The sequence below is a fragment of the Vollenhovia emeryi genome, unplaced genomic scaffold, assembly GCF_000949405.1.
Source record: "Vollenhovia emeryi isolate VEMERY1.0 unplaced genomic scaffold, V.emery_V1.0 DF939129.1, whole genome shotgun sequence".
Taxonomy (NCBI): Eukaryota; Metazoa; Arthropoda; class Insecta; order Hymenoptera; family Formicidae; genus Vollenhovia; species Vollenhovia emeryi.
In genome coordinates, this window is record NW_011967237.1 from 3,097,150 (window position 1) to 3,116,256 (window position 19,107).

The 19,107-nt window shown below is 38.7% G+C and overlaps 1 protein-coding gene across 1 annotated transcript in view; it reads right to left on the bottom strand.

Annotated features, from left to right (window-relative positions):
* LOC105568501 overlaps positions 1–19,107 on the bottom strand; it is a 133,818-nt gene that overhangs the window by 60,761 nt on the left and 53,950 nt on the right. Inside the window, exon 2 of the mRNA XM_012024210.1 lies at positions 12,246–12,418. Within this exon, the coding sequence (XP_011879600.1) occupies positions 12,246–12,409 (164 nt within the window). The 5' untranslated portion in view covers positions 12,410–12,418. The remainder of the gene's footprint in view (positions 1–12,245; positions 12,419–19,107) is intronic.

Genomic DNA, 19,107 nt, shown 5'->3' on the forward strand with positions numbered 1-19,107 from the left:
CGTATTATGCGCATGAAATAAAAATCAGGATTGGATAGTGTTTAGTTAAAAAGATAAAAGTTAAAAATTAAATAATTTTAACTTAGTTACATTATAGACTGTTAACTTTTAACTGAATTTAGTTACATTATATCGGTAACTTTTAACTTTTATTTTACCTCTCTCTTAGGCCCGGTTTTTCATTTTCTGGTTAACTGTTAACTAGAGGTTAGTCGACTCTCTGTCTCTTTTTAGATAATAATATAAAGAAAGATAGAGAGTCGACTAACTTGTGGTTAACAGTTAACCAGAAAATGAAAAACCGGGCCTTAAAGTTAGCCATGCCATGAACAAAGGCGTCGCGAGATGCCGTGTGTCTGCCTACATTGGCAATCTCTGCGTTTCAAAATATCCTGCCAGCTCTAAAATCTACCGTATACGTGTACTATAGGTCTTCAGCGCTGGTAATGAATTTTGGAACACATCCATTATATGGAGTTTTGATTCTCGAACTCGCGTGAAATTGTTTGCATATGAAGTGAACCATATTCCGTGTAGTGTGTGATTGTCCAAACGCTAGTCGTAAAATTCAATGCAATTTACGTGATCGTAAGTCTCTGAGATTTTATATAAAAATAAAACATTGAACTTTTAACTTTTTAATTTCTTTTTATTATTAATTTTACTTTTAATTCAATTTATTGTATTATGGATTAACTTGTATCTCAACTAAGTTAACTTTTCAAGGCCGTTAACTTTAGCTTAACTCAGTTTAAGAAAAGATAACTTACCCAACCCTGGTAAAAATTAATGTATATATTGGATTCGTGGAGGCTACATATATCCATCCTTTTGCTTGTTTGATAAAATTAATTGTCCTCTGTTAAATTTCTATCTTGTCTTTCTTATTTAATCGGGATGTGCAAAAGTGACAGCTCTTAACGCTGGTGTTAAATATCATCGGTCCATCGTTTGCGCGCAACTGAGCATCGCGTAATATTTTATTATAATTATGAATATATTTTGAGGCAAATACGAATACGACGTTGCAATTAATAAGCTGAATAAACGTATATTCCCGAGTCTGTGAGCGAAAATGATACAACAGATTCACAATCGAGATTCGCTATTGTGCTCTCCGTTATTACGTCGTAATTTACAGGAAAGCGGCCTCACGCAAATTTTATGGACGGCAAGCCGTACAGTGTGCGTATATGTCATAACAGCCAGCTTATATTTACGTGCGGAACGAATAATAAAATGTTTAGGCTCACGCTGTAGAAACTCGAATATTGACCGTAAATCGCGGAGAGAGGGGGGGGGGGGGAGAGATCAGTTGAAAAATAAAATTAAAACACTAAACACTGTCCGATACAGATTTTTCCTATAACAATTCCTGTCACCTGTGTGTTACAGTCTCGCGCGTTTCAATGGTCATTGTGTTCCGCGAACGATAAAATAAAAAGCAATATTACTCACCGTTTAATTATTTAACAGTTTCGCAATAATTTAGCCAGGGAGATTTATTTTTTATTTTATCCGTATAATGAGTTTTCTTTTAAAGTTATTTTAAAAAGTGGCATTTTTTTAAATCAGCTTTTCGCAAAGAATAACGTTACCGCATTGTTTGTGAATAATTAAATAATAAAAGTATGTAGCAAAAATATGAAAGAAAATACAAGTACCTTATTGCTTAACGAAATAATTTTCTGGATTAGGATTTCCATATTTCGTCGGCGAGACAATGCCGGATGGCATCGATGTACACTTAAACAGAACATCTCTTAGACGGGATATCCCTCTTGGACAGGATAATCTTGTGATCCATGTCCTACGCCCACTTGTCCACCCAACGTCACGGGTAGACGCGGATAAACGCAATGTCGATTATTCAACACAACGGATCATTGGCACCGGACGTATTTATGCACACACGTGTATATACACTTACGTATATTTCCTAGACCTACAGGTGGCCAACCACTGGCACCTAAACAGCACGCGAGTAATATAAATGAATTTAATACGGAAAATCGTACTTTTCGTTTTATTTCACGCAATAAAACTATATATTTTACCTATATAAAATTGTATATATTACATGAATATGTATGTTTTGTATATCCATATAATTATATATAATTTTATATAACAAATTCGTATATATTGTCATTATATAGTATATTAAACATTAGGGTTGACTATTACTATGTCTATGTCAAATATCCGAGGACCTCAGCGTAAAGTATAGAACTACCTACGCTCACGCGTCCTCTCGTCATCCTCCGGGAGGGTTACCGGAGATACGACAGATAGAGATGGTAATTTAGCGTCATTATTATAGACGTCTGAGGCGACGGCAGCGGGTGCTGTAACGACCTGTAAGCGCGTACGTGGAGTCGCGCGAGCGTGGAATTAAACGATCTCATTAACGGAGCTTCACGGTCGAAATATCGATCGCTATCTCGACGGCTGCAAATAGTGTGCGCTTGTAAGCACTGTCTGCGCGTTTGAACTCTGCCCTTAGCGATAACTAAGCCGATCGTCGATACTCGATATTTCCAACTTTAAATTGATAAATATTTATATGAATTGACATCGCAATTTATACCTCATAAAAAGCGTTTAACACTTGAAATTAATTATATATCTATACATATACATATATCGTACATGTATCAATCGTAACTTAGAGGAAAGTCCTCTATTATGGGATAGGCTCCTAATATGAGATAGCGGAGTTTCTGCTAAATTAATAGACGTCATCATCAGTTGGTTCCACTATTAATTTATTGCCCGTGGAGTGAAATCTATTTACGGGAAAATTGATTGTTAGATCGTGTAATTGTTGCGAAAAAAATTTGTGATTGAATTTGAACATTGAAATCCTACTACTTCATATTAGAATCCTGTCTTAAAATATTTCTATATACAGGGTGTCCTGAAATTCGCGAATCAAACAGAAACTTGTCCGTGAGTCGATATAGTGTTAATGCACTAACACTATCGACGCGCGACTCACGGACAAGTTTCCGTTCAACCGTAATGTATGATTGGCCTGTTTTGAACCTTTTTATCTAAAAAAAACTACTGCTCGGAACGAAAAATGGCAAATAACTTTTTAATTTATTTTTTCGATGACATTCTTGCTATGGTATTTTGATTCGCGAATTTCAGGACACCCTGTATATAATAACGATTGACCATTGATGTTGTACTGCCCTACATAAATACTTTAATTTTATTAAATAAATGTTAATTAAGACGCCCCTCGCGGATTGTGGGAGGTCCTAGATTCGAATCCTGGTTGAGATAACATTTTTCGCAATAAGATTTCTTTACAAGAAGGGAGTATAGTATCGAGTGCTAAATTTGGCATTTGAATACAAATTATTAGAAATCGTTCAGCGATTGATACGTGAATTTGCTGACGACAATATTCCGTTTAACGAAACTGTGTTATGTCCGAAAAGAAACCGGCGCACAAGACAGATGGAAAAACGGTATATCAATTCACATAATTGAATTATTGGGCTACCTACGTCCTGCTTGAATCTACATGGCATTCTTGTTGATTGTTTGATTAAATAAATGTATTTAATTAAAAATCGATAATATTGTTAAAATATATATGTATAAATATATGATATTTAATGTAAGAATATTATCATAAAAATACAGATATTTAACAAACATTAGCTTTCTATGTATCTTATCTTATATTCATGCACGGATATGAATTCGTCCCAATTAAGCTAGTCAATATTCTCTCTTCTTTAGGTCATGCTAATTAATGGAAGGCAACTTGTGAGGCACGGTTTCTAATCGATGTCTCATTAAGCGTATTTAGCATTTAACTCTTGCGCGATAACAACATTATCATTTATCTATACTAACTTTCACTACACACGTATTCCGTCTACTTCTGGCCTACGTTAATTAACGTTTGCAACTAAAGTGCAATTGATAAATATCTAGAAATGTTAGAACTTTTTTCATAACAATTCTCGAGACGTATTATTTTCTTTCTTGAATGCTTATACGTGAAAAATTCAATTCGCACGATATTTAGCGCCATTAACGGAGAAAGAGGAGTATCAAGTGAATTGAACTGGAGAATGGAAAAACAGGAAGACAGTAATTGTCATAACACTGAAGTTATTATCGCGCAGAGAGACAAGGAGAAGAAACAGTATTGGAGATCATGAGACTCCAGGTTTAAGTGTCTGGGAGATGATTACGCGAAAACGGCGATAAGGAGGCGGCCTCAATTAACATCGTTAAAACGCGGATATTAAATCAATTCCACATAATTATGTTCGACTCTGAAAAATAAACCACAATCGTACATGTTGTATTTGTGATATCGATTACGAGATCGAAGCTCGACTCCACGCTTTTGAAAACCTTCGAGTGAAAGATTGCTTATCGCACTTTCCTTTAACATTCTATCGTGCACTTTGCACTCTAGTTCAATTTTTCTGATAGTACACCCTTTAATTTTTCCCTTATTTTCAATATGTGAAATATGCCCGTTTCTAATTTCTATGGTATGTATCAGCTATTTATCGATCTGTCTCTAAAATACTGACGTGCTCTTTATGAAAGAATTTAATTAACGTTAGTTTATAATCACGAGGAGAAATGGAGCGGCAAAAAAAATTTATTCCCATGCAGGAACCGATGTGCGCTTTATATGACGTATACGGAAATGTAATGCACGCACGGTCATATTGAAATTATCGATCTTTTATCATCATACGAGCGATTGCCTCGTAACGATGCGGGATTGACCGATACCGGTTTCTAATCGGAAAAGACCAAAGCAGGATTAGAGCAAGATGCACGGTCTGAGATTCCCCGGGTGGAAACTGCCAATCGCGGGCGCCGATCGGCCGCATTATGATTCAAATGGTTCCATTAAGTGCGTTCACGCGCTATTAGAGCCGCGCGGATTCTCTCGCCTTTCCTCACGATGTCCCTTCTTACGATTGGCCTCGGCCTTCGCAAATGACGACGGCGAAAGTGCACTATATCGATCCCCTCGGCCTTAACGCCGTTTCCATTAGGTTAACGACCCGCGCGCTAAAGTATTATATTCACGATGCGGATAAATACGTGATTTCCGAGGTAATGATAAACGGATACACGCGATTTCGCGAAAAACGATTGAACGCCAGCCGATCCGCATTGTCCGCCGTTACGCGTTCGCGGTAAGCGGCGCGTTTTTAACGCAAGCGCGATCTGGTCTTCGATTAAAAAACCGAGTTGCATCTTCGAAAGCCACAAGAGACCGAGAAACTAAATTAGCTTCGAATTGATTGCAAGTGTTTAACGATCAACTTTTACATTGCGAAAATTGAACGGGTCTCAACCAAAGCTAACGCTCAAGTTTACGCAGCTTGATACGATTCCGCGATAGGTATTGGAAGTACATTATTTTCACGATCTAATTAATTACGGAGTAGTACCGCGGACGTTTCCAAGTTTACAAGTTCGGCTTAACCATGAATCCCTCTCGGCAGAGGAAAGTTTCGACAGCGCCGCCGCGCCGGAGGGGGTGAAAGACACCCTCCAGCAGGCGACGGCTCGCCGGAAAGTGGCGCCTACCAACGGAGGCGCCGGGCATCATCGGCGCCGCGACGTCACAGCATCCCTCCAATGGTGTTCTGCGACCTGCCGCTAGATTGAGATACCAAGCGCTTTCTAACGCGACACCGGGTATATCGCGCGCCGATAAGGCAGGTCTTATACCGTCGCGTTAGCTCTAAATCCGAAAAATACCGAAATTTAATCTAGGAGTACGATAGTTTGTCTCGATACCTTTTTAAAAAGATTCTACCATAAAATGTTTCCAAAATATATTAGCTGATCACTCTTAATTAAGTCATTAATTAATACTAACATTTTCCATAGAACAAAGGAAAGATAGGCAAATATATTCATTATTAATGTTTAACTCACGGTATATGTACAAGTATATTTCACGTATTTAAATAAAAGGAAATTAAAATAGCACACGTTCCGTCGGAGAATAATATCTTTCCCAAGATATCGGTTCTTATTTCTTCCTACCCTCGACACCCTTTGTGTGTGTTAATGATAATGAAAATAATAAAAAAAATAAGAGAGGAGATTGCACACTCAGTCATTATCAGTCATTATCAGAGAAAAGTTCTTTATTATGAGATAGAGAGGTTTCTAATGTCAGATATCATCTCTTTTTCACAACGATTACACAATCTAACAGTGAATTTTTCACTAAACAGATTTCGCTCCAATAAATACATGGTGGAATCAACAGATGATGTTTATTGATTTAACAGAAACCCCCGCTGTCTCATATTAGGAGTCTATCTCATAGTATGAGACTTTCCTCTATTTCTTATCTACGTCGAGGGTGGAAATAGTAAGGAATTATGGTATTTTTTGACACCTGGGTATATGTGGTTTGACACCCCTTTCCCTTGTGGCGATTCCTGGCCTTGTTAAAAAATTCTGCGGGCCTTTGACCTACGTTGCGGGGACGCGCTCATTCTCGTACGCGTAGTTTCGCTGCGATTCGAATCGCGAACGTACATCGGCACCGTAGTCCTCGTAGCGGGATATCCGTTTCCCCATTTGACGGTCGTTCCCATGAAAATCTGCCTCGTTAAGCACCACGACGTATTTGAGGTGGCGCACTCACGCGTGCTCGTACAATCCATCAAAAACCGAAAGCAGAAAGCGTACGCGGTCGCCGATACGTTCGCCGGTGCAGATCAATGCGGGATGAAAAAAGGAGGCGAGCGGAACAGTCCGTGTGACGAAATAAAAATCACTATCAAGTGCCGTAAAACCGGCGGGTTTCTATCACAGTTGTAAAGAGGTAAATCGCTCTCAAAGGACCGTAAAGAAACGACTCGTTATCGAAAGCCGTAAAAAAGTAAATTGCTATCGGGACAAGTTTCGCGTATGTATCTCGGGTAACGTAAGAATACACTCACATGGATCGACGCGAGAGGGAAAGAGACAGTAAGATGCTATAAAAAGAGTAAATCAAAAGTCAATGACATATGTTGACGAAATCAATTATACGAATCAACGTCGAATAAAAGAAAGTAATTTACCAAATCTGACATTGTTAAGATTTGTGTGTCGATTAACAAGGCTATTAGTACAATTCGAGGAGAAAACCGCTGAGGGCATTGTGGTGTACAGATTTGCGGCATTACTGGGCATTACTAGGTATTAGGCATTTTTGGGGAATTATTGCTGGGACATTATAAAGATAAAATAAGATAAAATAAGATAATAAGATAAAGTAATGCCCACTGGGCATTAGTGGGCATTGGTGTACAAGATTATGGTCAGCGGTTTTCCCCTCGATAAAATTATTTTTGAAAATTGCATAAGAAAACATATCAAAAATTATTTACACTGAAATATCGCACGTCACGTGAATCTATATAGATAATTGCGGGGAATAAGAAAAGATATGTTATATTTTATACGAGCGTAATTACGAAACGCAAGGGTTAAACAAATAATTAGATAAATCACAAACTCGATCAACGGTGGTTGTGGTTTTAAATAAACTTGATTGTCACATACATGGACGCCGATAATGTTCGGCTATCGCTTGATTAATCGCTTGATTAAAGGTCGCCAGCGAGAGAACCTTTAGGTTAGCATCGCCTACTCCAAGCTAATTAACTCTCGACATGCGCGACAAATCAATCGAGTGGTAGAGTCTTTCAACCGGTCTCAAATTGGATCCGTGCGGAAGCATCACGAGCGAGAGGATATTGAACCGAGGAGATGACAAAGTTCAAATGAACGCGGAAGACGTGTGTCAATCCGCGTTATAAAATTATTTCATTACTATAAAGGCAAACGAATACTTATTAAACGTGATTGTATTATAACACGGTGAGAGAATGAACGTTGTTTACGAGATGCAATTAGATGATAAAATCTCGTTAAATATATTATACAATTTACATTCATTATGGATATTATTTCTTCGGAATCTTGATTTATGCTTTAATTATTTGTTGTTGGGAAGATTAATTAAAAATTGTAGTAAATAGCCTTATCAAGAAAGTTCCCTCGGAAACTATCGACTTAAGATTCATCATTAAAATTACGATCCAGAGTTGTTCAAACTCGCCCTATCTAATCACCATGTTTTATTTTTCTCTATCATACTTCTTCGGCCGAACGCGCGCAAACTTTTCGAACAAACTCCCCCGGATAATTTCTTACCAAAGTGTGCGAAAAACAGAATAAAAGGAATAAATTAACAGCGCGACACGATAGATTAAATTTACAAAAAGGGAGCGCAGGGCGCGTTTTCCTCGTACAGAAATCGCAAAAGCTCTCTGACGCCGGCGCTTTATACATATATACTACGGCTTAACTATCCTTTGATATTATCTCCAACATTGCCTCTACTTTGTCTCTACCAACGACTCTTTACGTCCATAACCTCTGGTCCTGTACTAATACAGAAAGGGGTTTGATCTCTTTGACGAAAAATACGAGCTAATTGGCGTATATTCCACCGCGGTCGCACCGGCGTTCGTTAGTCACGATATTCCCAGGAGACGTACCAGATTCTGGAGAACCGCTTTGAGAGATCGGAATTATTGTCTTTCGTATTATTTCCTTGCCGAGGCGACCAAGCGGCACGACCGATTTGCAACGATAATTGCAATCTACGGTATCCTCGAAACTTTTATCCGCTTCCCGCAATTATGTGTATTTCGCGGCGAAAGATATACGATTCGCAACGCACAAATTAGTCACCTTTCGCATCCACGTCTGGTAATTTAATGTTCTTCCTCCGTGGAGAGAGATATCGCGTGACAAGCTCGCGTATCGCATTATCTCACGTATTGTTAACTAAAGTATCACGAAATCATTTGTAAAACAATCTCGCCTATCTTTTCTGATTTAACAAGTTCTTGATATACCGCGCCATTAGGTGGCCCCTTTCATCCAATCAGTTTCCATGCAATTACCCCAGGGCAGGCGGATACGGTGAGGCTTCGCATTTCCGGGCCCAGCCAGATACTTCTCTCGCCATCGTCCGACGCGTTTCAACGATTCTTCACGTACACGTGTAACACATGATGCGCGGACGTGTTCACGCGCGACGGCAACGGTTCGAAATGTGCCGTTGTAACTAAAGCTAAACACCGCCTAATGAACGCATACGGGCGGCTCTTTGGCACAAAGGTCCTCTCTCTGCTTTATATAAAGCACGAGTGAGTTATTTACATTGTGGTCGACAGAATTTCAAGCTGCACGAGGTTCTAATGAACCTTTACCTCCTCAACCCACCTGCCGCTACCATCGCCTCCCCCACACACATCGTCTGACCGAACTGGCTCGTACGGGCCAACCAGCGTGTCGGGTCGTTAATTAATTAAAATCCCGAAGCGAAATCCGCATCGTCGCAAATATTTTAGATACCTCGAAAGCTTTATGAGGAAAATACTTCAAACTTCCTGACGCACCCCACCCCTCCCATTCGCCGCGCGTCTACGTCCACCCCCACGGGGAACGGGGATTCATTGCGAATAGCTGTAGAACCTTCGCCGCACGAATATTTACGAAGGGTGGCCGCGAATGCGGGGAAAAAAAGGAGTATTTAATGAAATGTACGTATGTCGAGAGAGAAAGAAAGAGAGAGAATCGGAAAAGGGATGCCATGGAAATCATAAAAATACCGTGAGCCAGAAAATCGTAGAATTTCAATCATCAGCATTTAACCACTATGCGTTTAATTTCCCTCGGTAACTCACACTGATGCGAATATTTTTTTGCGGTTAAAATAGTCACTCGCTCGTAATTAATAGGCACTCGCATTGTGTAATATATATGTTCGATTATACCACAAGTTTACATATTCGAGAAGAAACTCGAAGATATTCAAATTAATGAGAATGGATCAGTGGAATAAAAATGAAGCTGCGGTGCATCCTGCGGTACGTCAAAAATATTTAAAAAATGTAGCTATTATATTTTGCCATGTCGTAAAGCATTAGAAAAAGTGATGATTGTTAACTTTGGATACTTGGAAAATACTGCTACATAAAATTGACATCTTTATCAAAATTATCTTCATTTGAGAAAAGATCAATTTCCCAATTCAATCAATATGACATGATAAATGTTATGTAATATAATACAAGTTATCTCGATTTTGCAATAACATTAATTGTCACATTGATGCTATAATGCAATATTGAAATAATGCAAACAAGATTCTACTTTACAATCTGATTAGCGGTAACACGTAAATTTATTAAACGTGAAACAGCAACGTAATGCACAGCAAAATCACAACCCCGAACAACTTACGAATACTCCAGCAATGATGACAACCACTTTTTGAAATAGGGGAACCTTCAGTCCTCTAATCTCTGTACTCACCCCCGCCTTTTCTACGCTCCATTATTCTCTTCCTTTCTCTTTTTTTCTATCCCCCCCCCCCTCTCTCTCTCTCTCTCGACCGTGAGCTTGAGATTAAGGTTTTTAACGACTACACGTCGTGGCCATGTCCAACCGAATAATTACGAACATGAAACCTGACAGGCTTTGAAATTCGTGTGAGACTTTATTTGACGGGGTTGCAACTTGACAATTTTTCGCGAAAGTCAGGTCCATTATCGCCGAAAGAATAAAGCGTTATTATGCGTCATATAAATCGAGTCTGCCAAAAATTCCACATTTGTTTTTGTCCGACTTTTTCGAGAAAATGTTACGGTTTAATTGGTGCAAATATATAACCGAGGAAAACTGTTGCGCGTTATGGTCTCTGTACTTTATCGTTTCCTGTGTTTATCGAAGGAAAAGGGTGTAATTGCGTAGTAATTAATTACAGATTGCAACTCGTTAAAAGTGTTCGCAAGATGCCGATGATCAACCGTCAAACGAGACGTGGGAATATACTTCTTTCTTCGCTTCTTCCGACGGCGCTTATTACCGGCGACTTTTATCTAAGATGTTAGTTTCTCCAAGATCCAACACAAAAGGAAAGCGTCTTAATTAGACGGGAAGAACTTTAATTAGACAGTACGCTTAAGTGACATACTCAAGAACGACCTTTATCAAACTTGAACATAAGACTATAAAAGAGGAGAAAGAGGAGAAAGAAACCTGGAGGGATACGAAATCGAGACTTAGAAACTTATCGCAAATTTAATTAACCTAAATACTTAAGTATCTTTTACCCGAAAACGTGATACTCTATGTTCGAGCATACCATGTACATATAATAGAACTTTTTCGTATTAAATATAATTGAATGTAACAAAATAAAATTAAATAAATGCCGCTTTGAAAAAGTAAAACACCATTAGTCTCCTCCACAAAATCGCCGATTAAGTCGTTACATGTCAGTACAGCGTAATTATCCCTTTGTGTCGCGTATCCACCTTCATCCACTTAGCTTTTCAATTATCAAGCTCAACTTATGCGCGCAGTTTGCGGTGCTCCGATAAACCACCCTCGAAAATCCCAAGCTTGGCGAACACCAGCCCCGAAAAATACGCCAACCACGAAGGCTTAACATCTCGGGGGTGGTATTATCCGCGAGTGGTGGCGGGCAAATCCCCGGTTCTGCACGAGCCAACGCTTGGCTGGAGCAGATTGGCGGAGGAGATCAACGAAGTGGGCAGCGACGACCTTGCGCTTCCTGGCTGAGTTTAATCAGCCGTACCTATCCTGAGCCGTGCCACTACTTATCCACGGCTGCGCCTCGGCGCGACGGCACTTAATGGCACTTATCCTCGCGAGGAATTGGTGTGACTGGAAACTCGCTGTAAAATCCGCCGTTAAACCGCGGGACAAAGTTGAGCGCTATACCGTCGGACGGAACGTGCACCCTAGCGACTGCACCGTGCGAGTTCGATCCCGATATACTCTCGCTACATCAAGTCCCGCGAACTTGCGACGATCGAGTCACGATTGCCATGGCGTTTCTGCGCGACTGACTCGAACGGCGTGCGAAAGAGGATCAATCGCGAGGTATTAATTCTTCGTAATCGTTTAATTATTATTTAAGATTCTTAGGAAACTGTTCATTCAAGTAATCGATAAGCCGTGATTACTTCTCTGTGATAGAAATCATATTCTCACTTTTCACGTAATACATAACCAATTCTAATTAGTTTTATCGTACATATTTTCGAAAATAATTACAAAGAAACGGAATTTTGAAGAATTAATTCCTCCCTGCGTAAATATATTTAATTATAATTTTAAAACGCGCATACCTTTGTTGATTATTATTCGCGATAGGCATAGGAGTCGGCACTCTGGGTGGTGGGACCGGTATAGCTTTTCTTCGGCCTCCACCGGTTTGATGCACCGTCGGTGTTACTCTTCCTGTTGGTGCTATTCGACCGGCGGTCCGCGGTCTTTCCGCTCGCACCTCCATAGTGTATATCTATAACAAATAACATAAGATATTTTGTTATTTAAAAAATTACAAAAACAGTTTGCTTACGCAAAATAATTCTGCTACATTTATATTTTTGTTGTTTAACGTAATTAAATATTTGGTTAGCGAAAGGAAAATGTATTATAGAGAAATTCAAATAAATAAAAAGCTACCGGCGAGTTTGGCACAAAAGTATCGCTTCTCCGTAACTTCAGCGGCGCCGAAGATCACAGAAACGACGATAAATTCCGAAAGGAGCGAATGTTTGGAAAGGACTGACAAGAAAAACGAAAAAGAGACTGGGCCTGCACGACGTTGAAGCTTCTGCTTCACGATGTGTCGACTTCGCAGTTCGTCTCTTCCTCACGCGTCTGTTTCCCTTCGTTTATTCAAACTAGTTTAACGCGCTAAGCGGGTCTGGATATGATTCGGTAGCGTTATCGTTAACCCTAGAAATACCTCATAATACATGCAAAAAGTATTCGAAAGGCAAAAACAAAATCAATATACGTGCGCCACGATATAATTCTTCTAGTGAATTTATATAAAAAATAGAATGTAATTATAAAAAGATCAACTATAAATAAAAAAGTTTTTCTAGAAATCCATTATTTGTTATATACGCATACAATCGTGTTTATCTGCAGCCCATCCCCAAGACTTCTTTAAAAGATAGGATGTTTTGTCTGTGCAGGTAGAATGCAGATACGCAGCGAAGAAAACTCACGAACGTTCTCCATTCTCCACCATCCCCTTATTCACGATCAGCGGAAGAAAGAACGCGCCCGGTACAATCTCAGGCCGGTAGTGCAGCGTTTTTGTCGCGGATGCTTTAGAGTCGCGGGCGTGAAGAACGCCGGCAAAGGAGGAGACGAGAAGAAAAGGGGTGGTGGACGACCGGTGCGATCATTATTTCCCGACGTGTGTAGTCCACCGAGATAGGGAATGCTGGTGAAACAATGCGCGCCAGCAAGTTGGTTTAAATATTCAGCCTCCGACGCGGATACGCGTCATTCGCGCTCGTGTGCGCATGGGGATGCAGCAACTTGAAACCGTGCACAGAGATAAAAAAAGACAAGAACGTTACTTCCTGGACGATATAATGAAAGCAAAAATCATGACGTCGATAAGGTTAAAAATGAAGAATTACTAGATGTATATATATAAATATATATAGAACTAACAAAAATTATTAAGAAATTTTTGTCCAAACGAGAGAAGATAATTACTATTGTAATTTTAATATCTTTCTCTTTTTTTCTTTTCTGTTATTTTTGTCTATCTATTCGAAAAATTAAAACTTTTATCTTAGGTCGTAATTATACATAAGTAAAAAATTGTCTGCCTTTATTATATAAGAGGATGCAAGTAGATATTGTTATAACTAATTTGTACATTGTAAAATTATTTATATATACATATATGGAAAATATATTATAAAAGCCTTTCTTTTCTTCGTGGAAAACTTATTTTTAATATTCTAAAATAATTAGTGACTAAATTCTTCAAAAAGTCTCGCGTCAAAACTAACTTTCTATTTCACTGTACATGTCCTTTTCATTTTCCCTTTTTTCCCCCTCTCTCGCATATTTGGGTCCACACATAGGCATGAAGATTTCACGATTGCACGGATTTGCGTGTAAAAAAAAACTCGTTGCGCTGCACGAACGAGGGCAAAGTATCGCAATGTTGGCGACTGTCGGAGACGAGCCGGGAAAATAAACCGCAGGCAACGGGAGTAGCACCGGCGGCGGCAACGGCGGCGGCTTCACAATGGGGAGCATCTGCTTAGCAAATTGCGAAAAATAATAACGTTTGCGCCGAAATCCGTGGCACGGAGCACCGTAGGAGTCTGCCCCGTGGTATACATCGTAACACAATAACATCCACTCGTGGAACTACGAACTCGGGGGGCCGGGAAGGGTGAATGCGAAGGCGGAAGAGGATGAGGAGGATGAGAGGTGCAAAACGAGCGCCGTGCTCCCCTTTCGTGGTGGTGCACCCGTGAAAACAATATGTCACGTATATACGTGGAAGATCGTGTACGCGTGTATGCTTGTCACGCGTGACACCGAGTTATCCAGCCGAAGGCGATTCCGGTCGACTTCTTTGACTTTCACTTCCGCACCTTTGACAGTGAATGCATCTCCATCATCCGTGCGTGTACCCTGTCGAAGATTCCGTCGAGAACTTTGAGGTTTCGAATCAACGCCACGATCGATCCACGGTAACTCGTAGCACTAGGCATTTTCATCGGGCTCCTTTATCATGGAGAAAAATAGTATATCGATAACCTAACATTTCTTAAGTGTTCCGTAATCTATCTTTTGCAAAATAAGGAAAAATTATTAATTTTATTTTAATATAATGTAAATTTTTGAAAATGACGTAATATTAATTTCATTTTTTAACTGTCTATTTAAATATATTACCTGAAATATATTGAATTGAAATATTGAACGTGAATAGTAACGGAAACGCCGCTAACGGTCAAGCTGGATGTTAGTGTATAATTATATTTTTCTTCTCGTACACACGTTTTCACAATAATTAAGGCGCTACGCTATGTAAGCATTTTTATTTGAAAGAAAAATGATCGAGATCGAGATAATACGCAGTTTTATCGGAAGCCATCATGAGCCAGAGAAGTACGCGATTACCAATCTAAATTATTAATTCTATCGCTCACGGTGGAAATGGACGACCAATACGTTTAATGCGACATAATACGTTGGCATGACTAATTCGTGCCATTATCAATGATGCTAATCACCATCTATCTACGAGGGTAATGAATACCGCAAATTAATAACGTTCGATTGACACGTAACGTCCGAGCTTCATCCGCTGAGCGACGTGCACATTGTGTTCCTAACAAGAGCGCGAGTTGCCCAACCCCTCCAACTCTTTCATTACACGCATGTTACACATCGATCGTTCGTTACGCACGCACCTTCCGGCGACGATCGAAAAACGTCATTAACGAGAAAAAATATTTCCAATTTGACAAGTAGAATCGAATCCAAAGAATTACTCATGTTTAACAGGAATAAACGTGCGATGTTCGTGCACAATAATTAATTTGTGCATCACCATTGATCACCGCTAATGCAATGAACGAATTACGGTCGACATTAACACGTAATATTTTTAATAATACGATACACACACGTTCCACCGACTCTCAATTCAATTGTAATAAAACTGGAATCTTCTAAGGATTAAGAAACAAATCGCTATTGACGACAGATGCATGTGTCGTTATTTAAATGAGAATTATGCCGACAATGTTTAATATTGAATTTTACATTAGCTTCATTATCTCATGCATTGAGATAATCAATTAGATTATCATGCCGATCGCCACGAGCGAATACGACAAATTAATAACAGTCGACTGATATGTAATATTCCAGAATGCATTTTGCAGTCCCCTAATTCTTTTATATTCGCACCAGTCATTCATCGAGCGCGCGCGTGCTTTCGGATCAGAACGAAAAAATGTTATTAACGAGTGAGATAAAAGGGCGCCGAAAAAAAGGTATTTCGTTTTTCGCGAGGAGAAAGGAGAGGGGGAGGGGGGGAATTCAAAGGAGAATTTATCGGCGATATTTCTCGACGTCGCGCAATGTCGGCTTCTGTCGATTCCTATTAATCATTGGCGCACAACTGCGCGTACCCGTATCAACACGCGGGCCGAAGATACATGCCCGGGAGTTTCTCATGCCGCGACACGATCGCCACATGTGACCACAGTCCGACGCTCTCATGGCGATCGCATATCGGGGCATCACGTGCGCGACACGCGTGTAACTAGCTTCCTTCTCTGTTCTTCCTTCTCTCCTTTTTTGCTCATAACTGCATTGCAATAGACCATCCCGTTTGCGGGCCGACAAATTGAAGTCAGCAAGTGCTGTTATCGATAGACATCGAAAGTAGGATATTTCCTCCAGATCGCAGACAAGTGAAATTAAAAAAAAATAAATTTTCCTGTTTACAAATCAGTGGTACATATCCAACAACTAAAAATTAGAGTAATGTAGAAAGGTAATTTTAGCTTGTACATTAATTCCAAATGAATTTTGGTTAAGTACAATCTAGTGCCTTATTCGCAAATGCGTGTTTTCATATGTAGAAGTATTTAATATTAAATTACTTTAATATTTAATATAAAAAATTTTATGAAAATGACATTTAATTAAAATGTAATTAAATTTAAATTGAAATTTTATTTTGCCATTTTGTCAAAATATTATATTCCATTTCATTATATTAATTAATATTCTCTGTTACCATCTCCATAAAAGTTATGTAAACGTTACTATAGACTATATAATGTGCTGTTATAACGTTATGTAATATTACTGATGAATATAAATGATATTTCTCAAATGTATTCTTTGAGCTGTACAGTTCGTTATTATATTTATATTAATCATCATGCGGAAAGTTTCCCGAAAACTCGTACGCGCAACAAGCGCACGCTTTTCCTGTTCCCCTTATGTTTGTTTAAGCAAGTAAATGATCTATGTATCTTGTCCGCGGCCCGAGACGGACGAGTAGACTTTATAAATTCAGGACAAATTAGTTTATCTTCGAGCGATGTTTACTATACACTAAAAAGCCAGCGGAACCGCACAGCCCACCCACACACAGCTAAATCAAAGGCCCCGCTAAAAATATAACATGTTTCTCATCACAACACCCCTTCCCGCTTTTCCTTCACTTTATCCCCCTCTAGTCGTACGTCTGTCCAGGAAGTTGACTTGGAGTATGGAAAGTATAATTACACATAAATATTAACAGTAATTTTTTGCAATCGGGTCAAACTGAGTAACTCGACAAAATATCGATAGTCATTAAAAATGTTAGGAAACAATAAATATAAATTCATTGTTAATAGTAATTGAAAAGAACAACTACTTTTATTAATAGCAACTTACTGGCAGTGAGAAATAAGAAAACATATCTATCACGATTGTTAAATTTCCATTCCAAAGGTAAACTTGATAAGCTTGGGTTAAACGTCGAGTAATTGCATTTGCTTTTACATTAAATCTTAGCATATAGAAATAGAGGTCGAGTGTCTCGTTCCGTAAAAAAAAATTACTCAGCTGTGCGTAGAGAAAGGAAGTGTTCGTATGTTTGTAGTGCATATGTATGTGAGCGCACTTCATATTTTTAATGGCATACCAGTGGCATATACGTGCAAATAAAAGATAGGTAACGCAAGACACAAACTATACATTTTGTTTGCGTTCTACAAAATGCAATGTTGGTACCAAGCATGCAAGACAGGATTAAATAACATTATGTACAATTAATTGTACTATTTCCTTTGCGGTTTCACGCTACGTAATTTGTGAGGAAATTTCGCTAATGTGAATTATAATACACGTATTACAGATTACATAACATAATTGTTCAAACCAAGTTTAATTCCGCTAAATTATATTTTACCGAAAACAAACGGGATTATATCGGTGGAATAATATTACAATCGTTAAACTAAACGTGCAATCTAATCAGGCAATATTTATTTATCCATTAGCGAAGATGCATTGGAAGCTCACAAGTGCAAATCCGAGACGTAGAGATCTAGTTTATGCTCGTGATTTTCATTTCAAATGCGCATTCTCGATTGTGCAAAACTATAATGTCCGATTGCAATTGCATTTTTCATTGAATTCCGAAGGAGAAATTAAATCCAATATTATCGCTGATCGTTTTCGCGTCACATATTCGCGTTACATTTCTTTATATAATACATTATCATATCTACATTAATCTAACAATTTACGAAACAGACGTTTAGAAGAGTAATCTCGCTCAATATTTTACATGTTAACTTTTTAACTTTTTCTTTACGTAAATTATATATTACTGACGTTTCTCTACATATTTTTCTCACTGTGATTAAATTTCTTGATTAAGAAAACTGGCGTAATGGTTTCAATATGTATAGGTATAATCAAAATATTGCCAATCAGTTTTTGCACGCAATGCCTTCAGGCTGATCTCCTTTCACAAACATGATCGATCGATATCGTTTATCTGCACTTTCTACGCTCGTTTCTACCGAATGCCCATCTCTGTCCTTTCAACAAACGTGACAAAGTAGTCCACACAGAATTATGATCGATGTTGTTTGTTATCGAAGGGATTACTGTTGGCGTCAATTTTCACACATGCGGTCAGCATATCAAATGGTTCTACCATTTGTCGTCATGTACAAAAAAAAGTAACAGCAATCGTGACTACTGCTCTCTCGTAACATGTTATATTTAACAGCATGAAAGATTATCCATTTCCTCGAAAAAAATAAGTTGTGCAATATTAATCGATTTTAGAATCAATTTATATCGCATAGCTTATTAATTTATAGAAATTGTGAATGAAACAATTTTCCACTTGTATCTGCTGACGGAAAATAGCCATTGGTAAATAGTCACGTCGCATCTGTGATACTTTTATCACAAAATGTGTAAAGGCTTCATCGTATATTTGCTATTCACAATAAATACTAATGTGGATATGATTTATATAAAATTTCAATGACAATGTGATACGAATCAGTAGGGATTTTTCAAACAAACGCATGATACGATAAGTCAAAGGATACCACGATCCGTCGTAATCTGAAGAGCTGAATCGAGCGTCATCTCTGTATCGAGTAACATCCCGTGAGTTTTCGT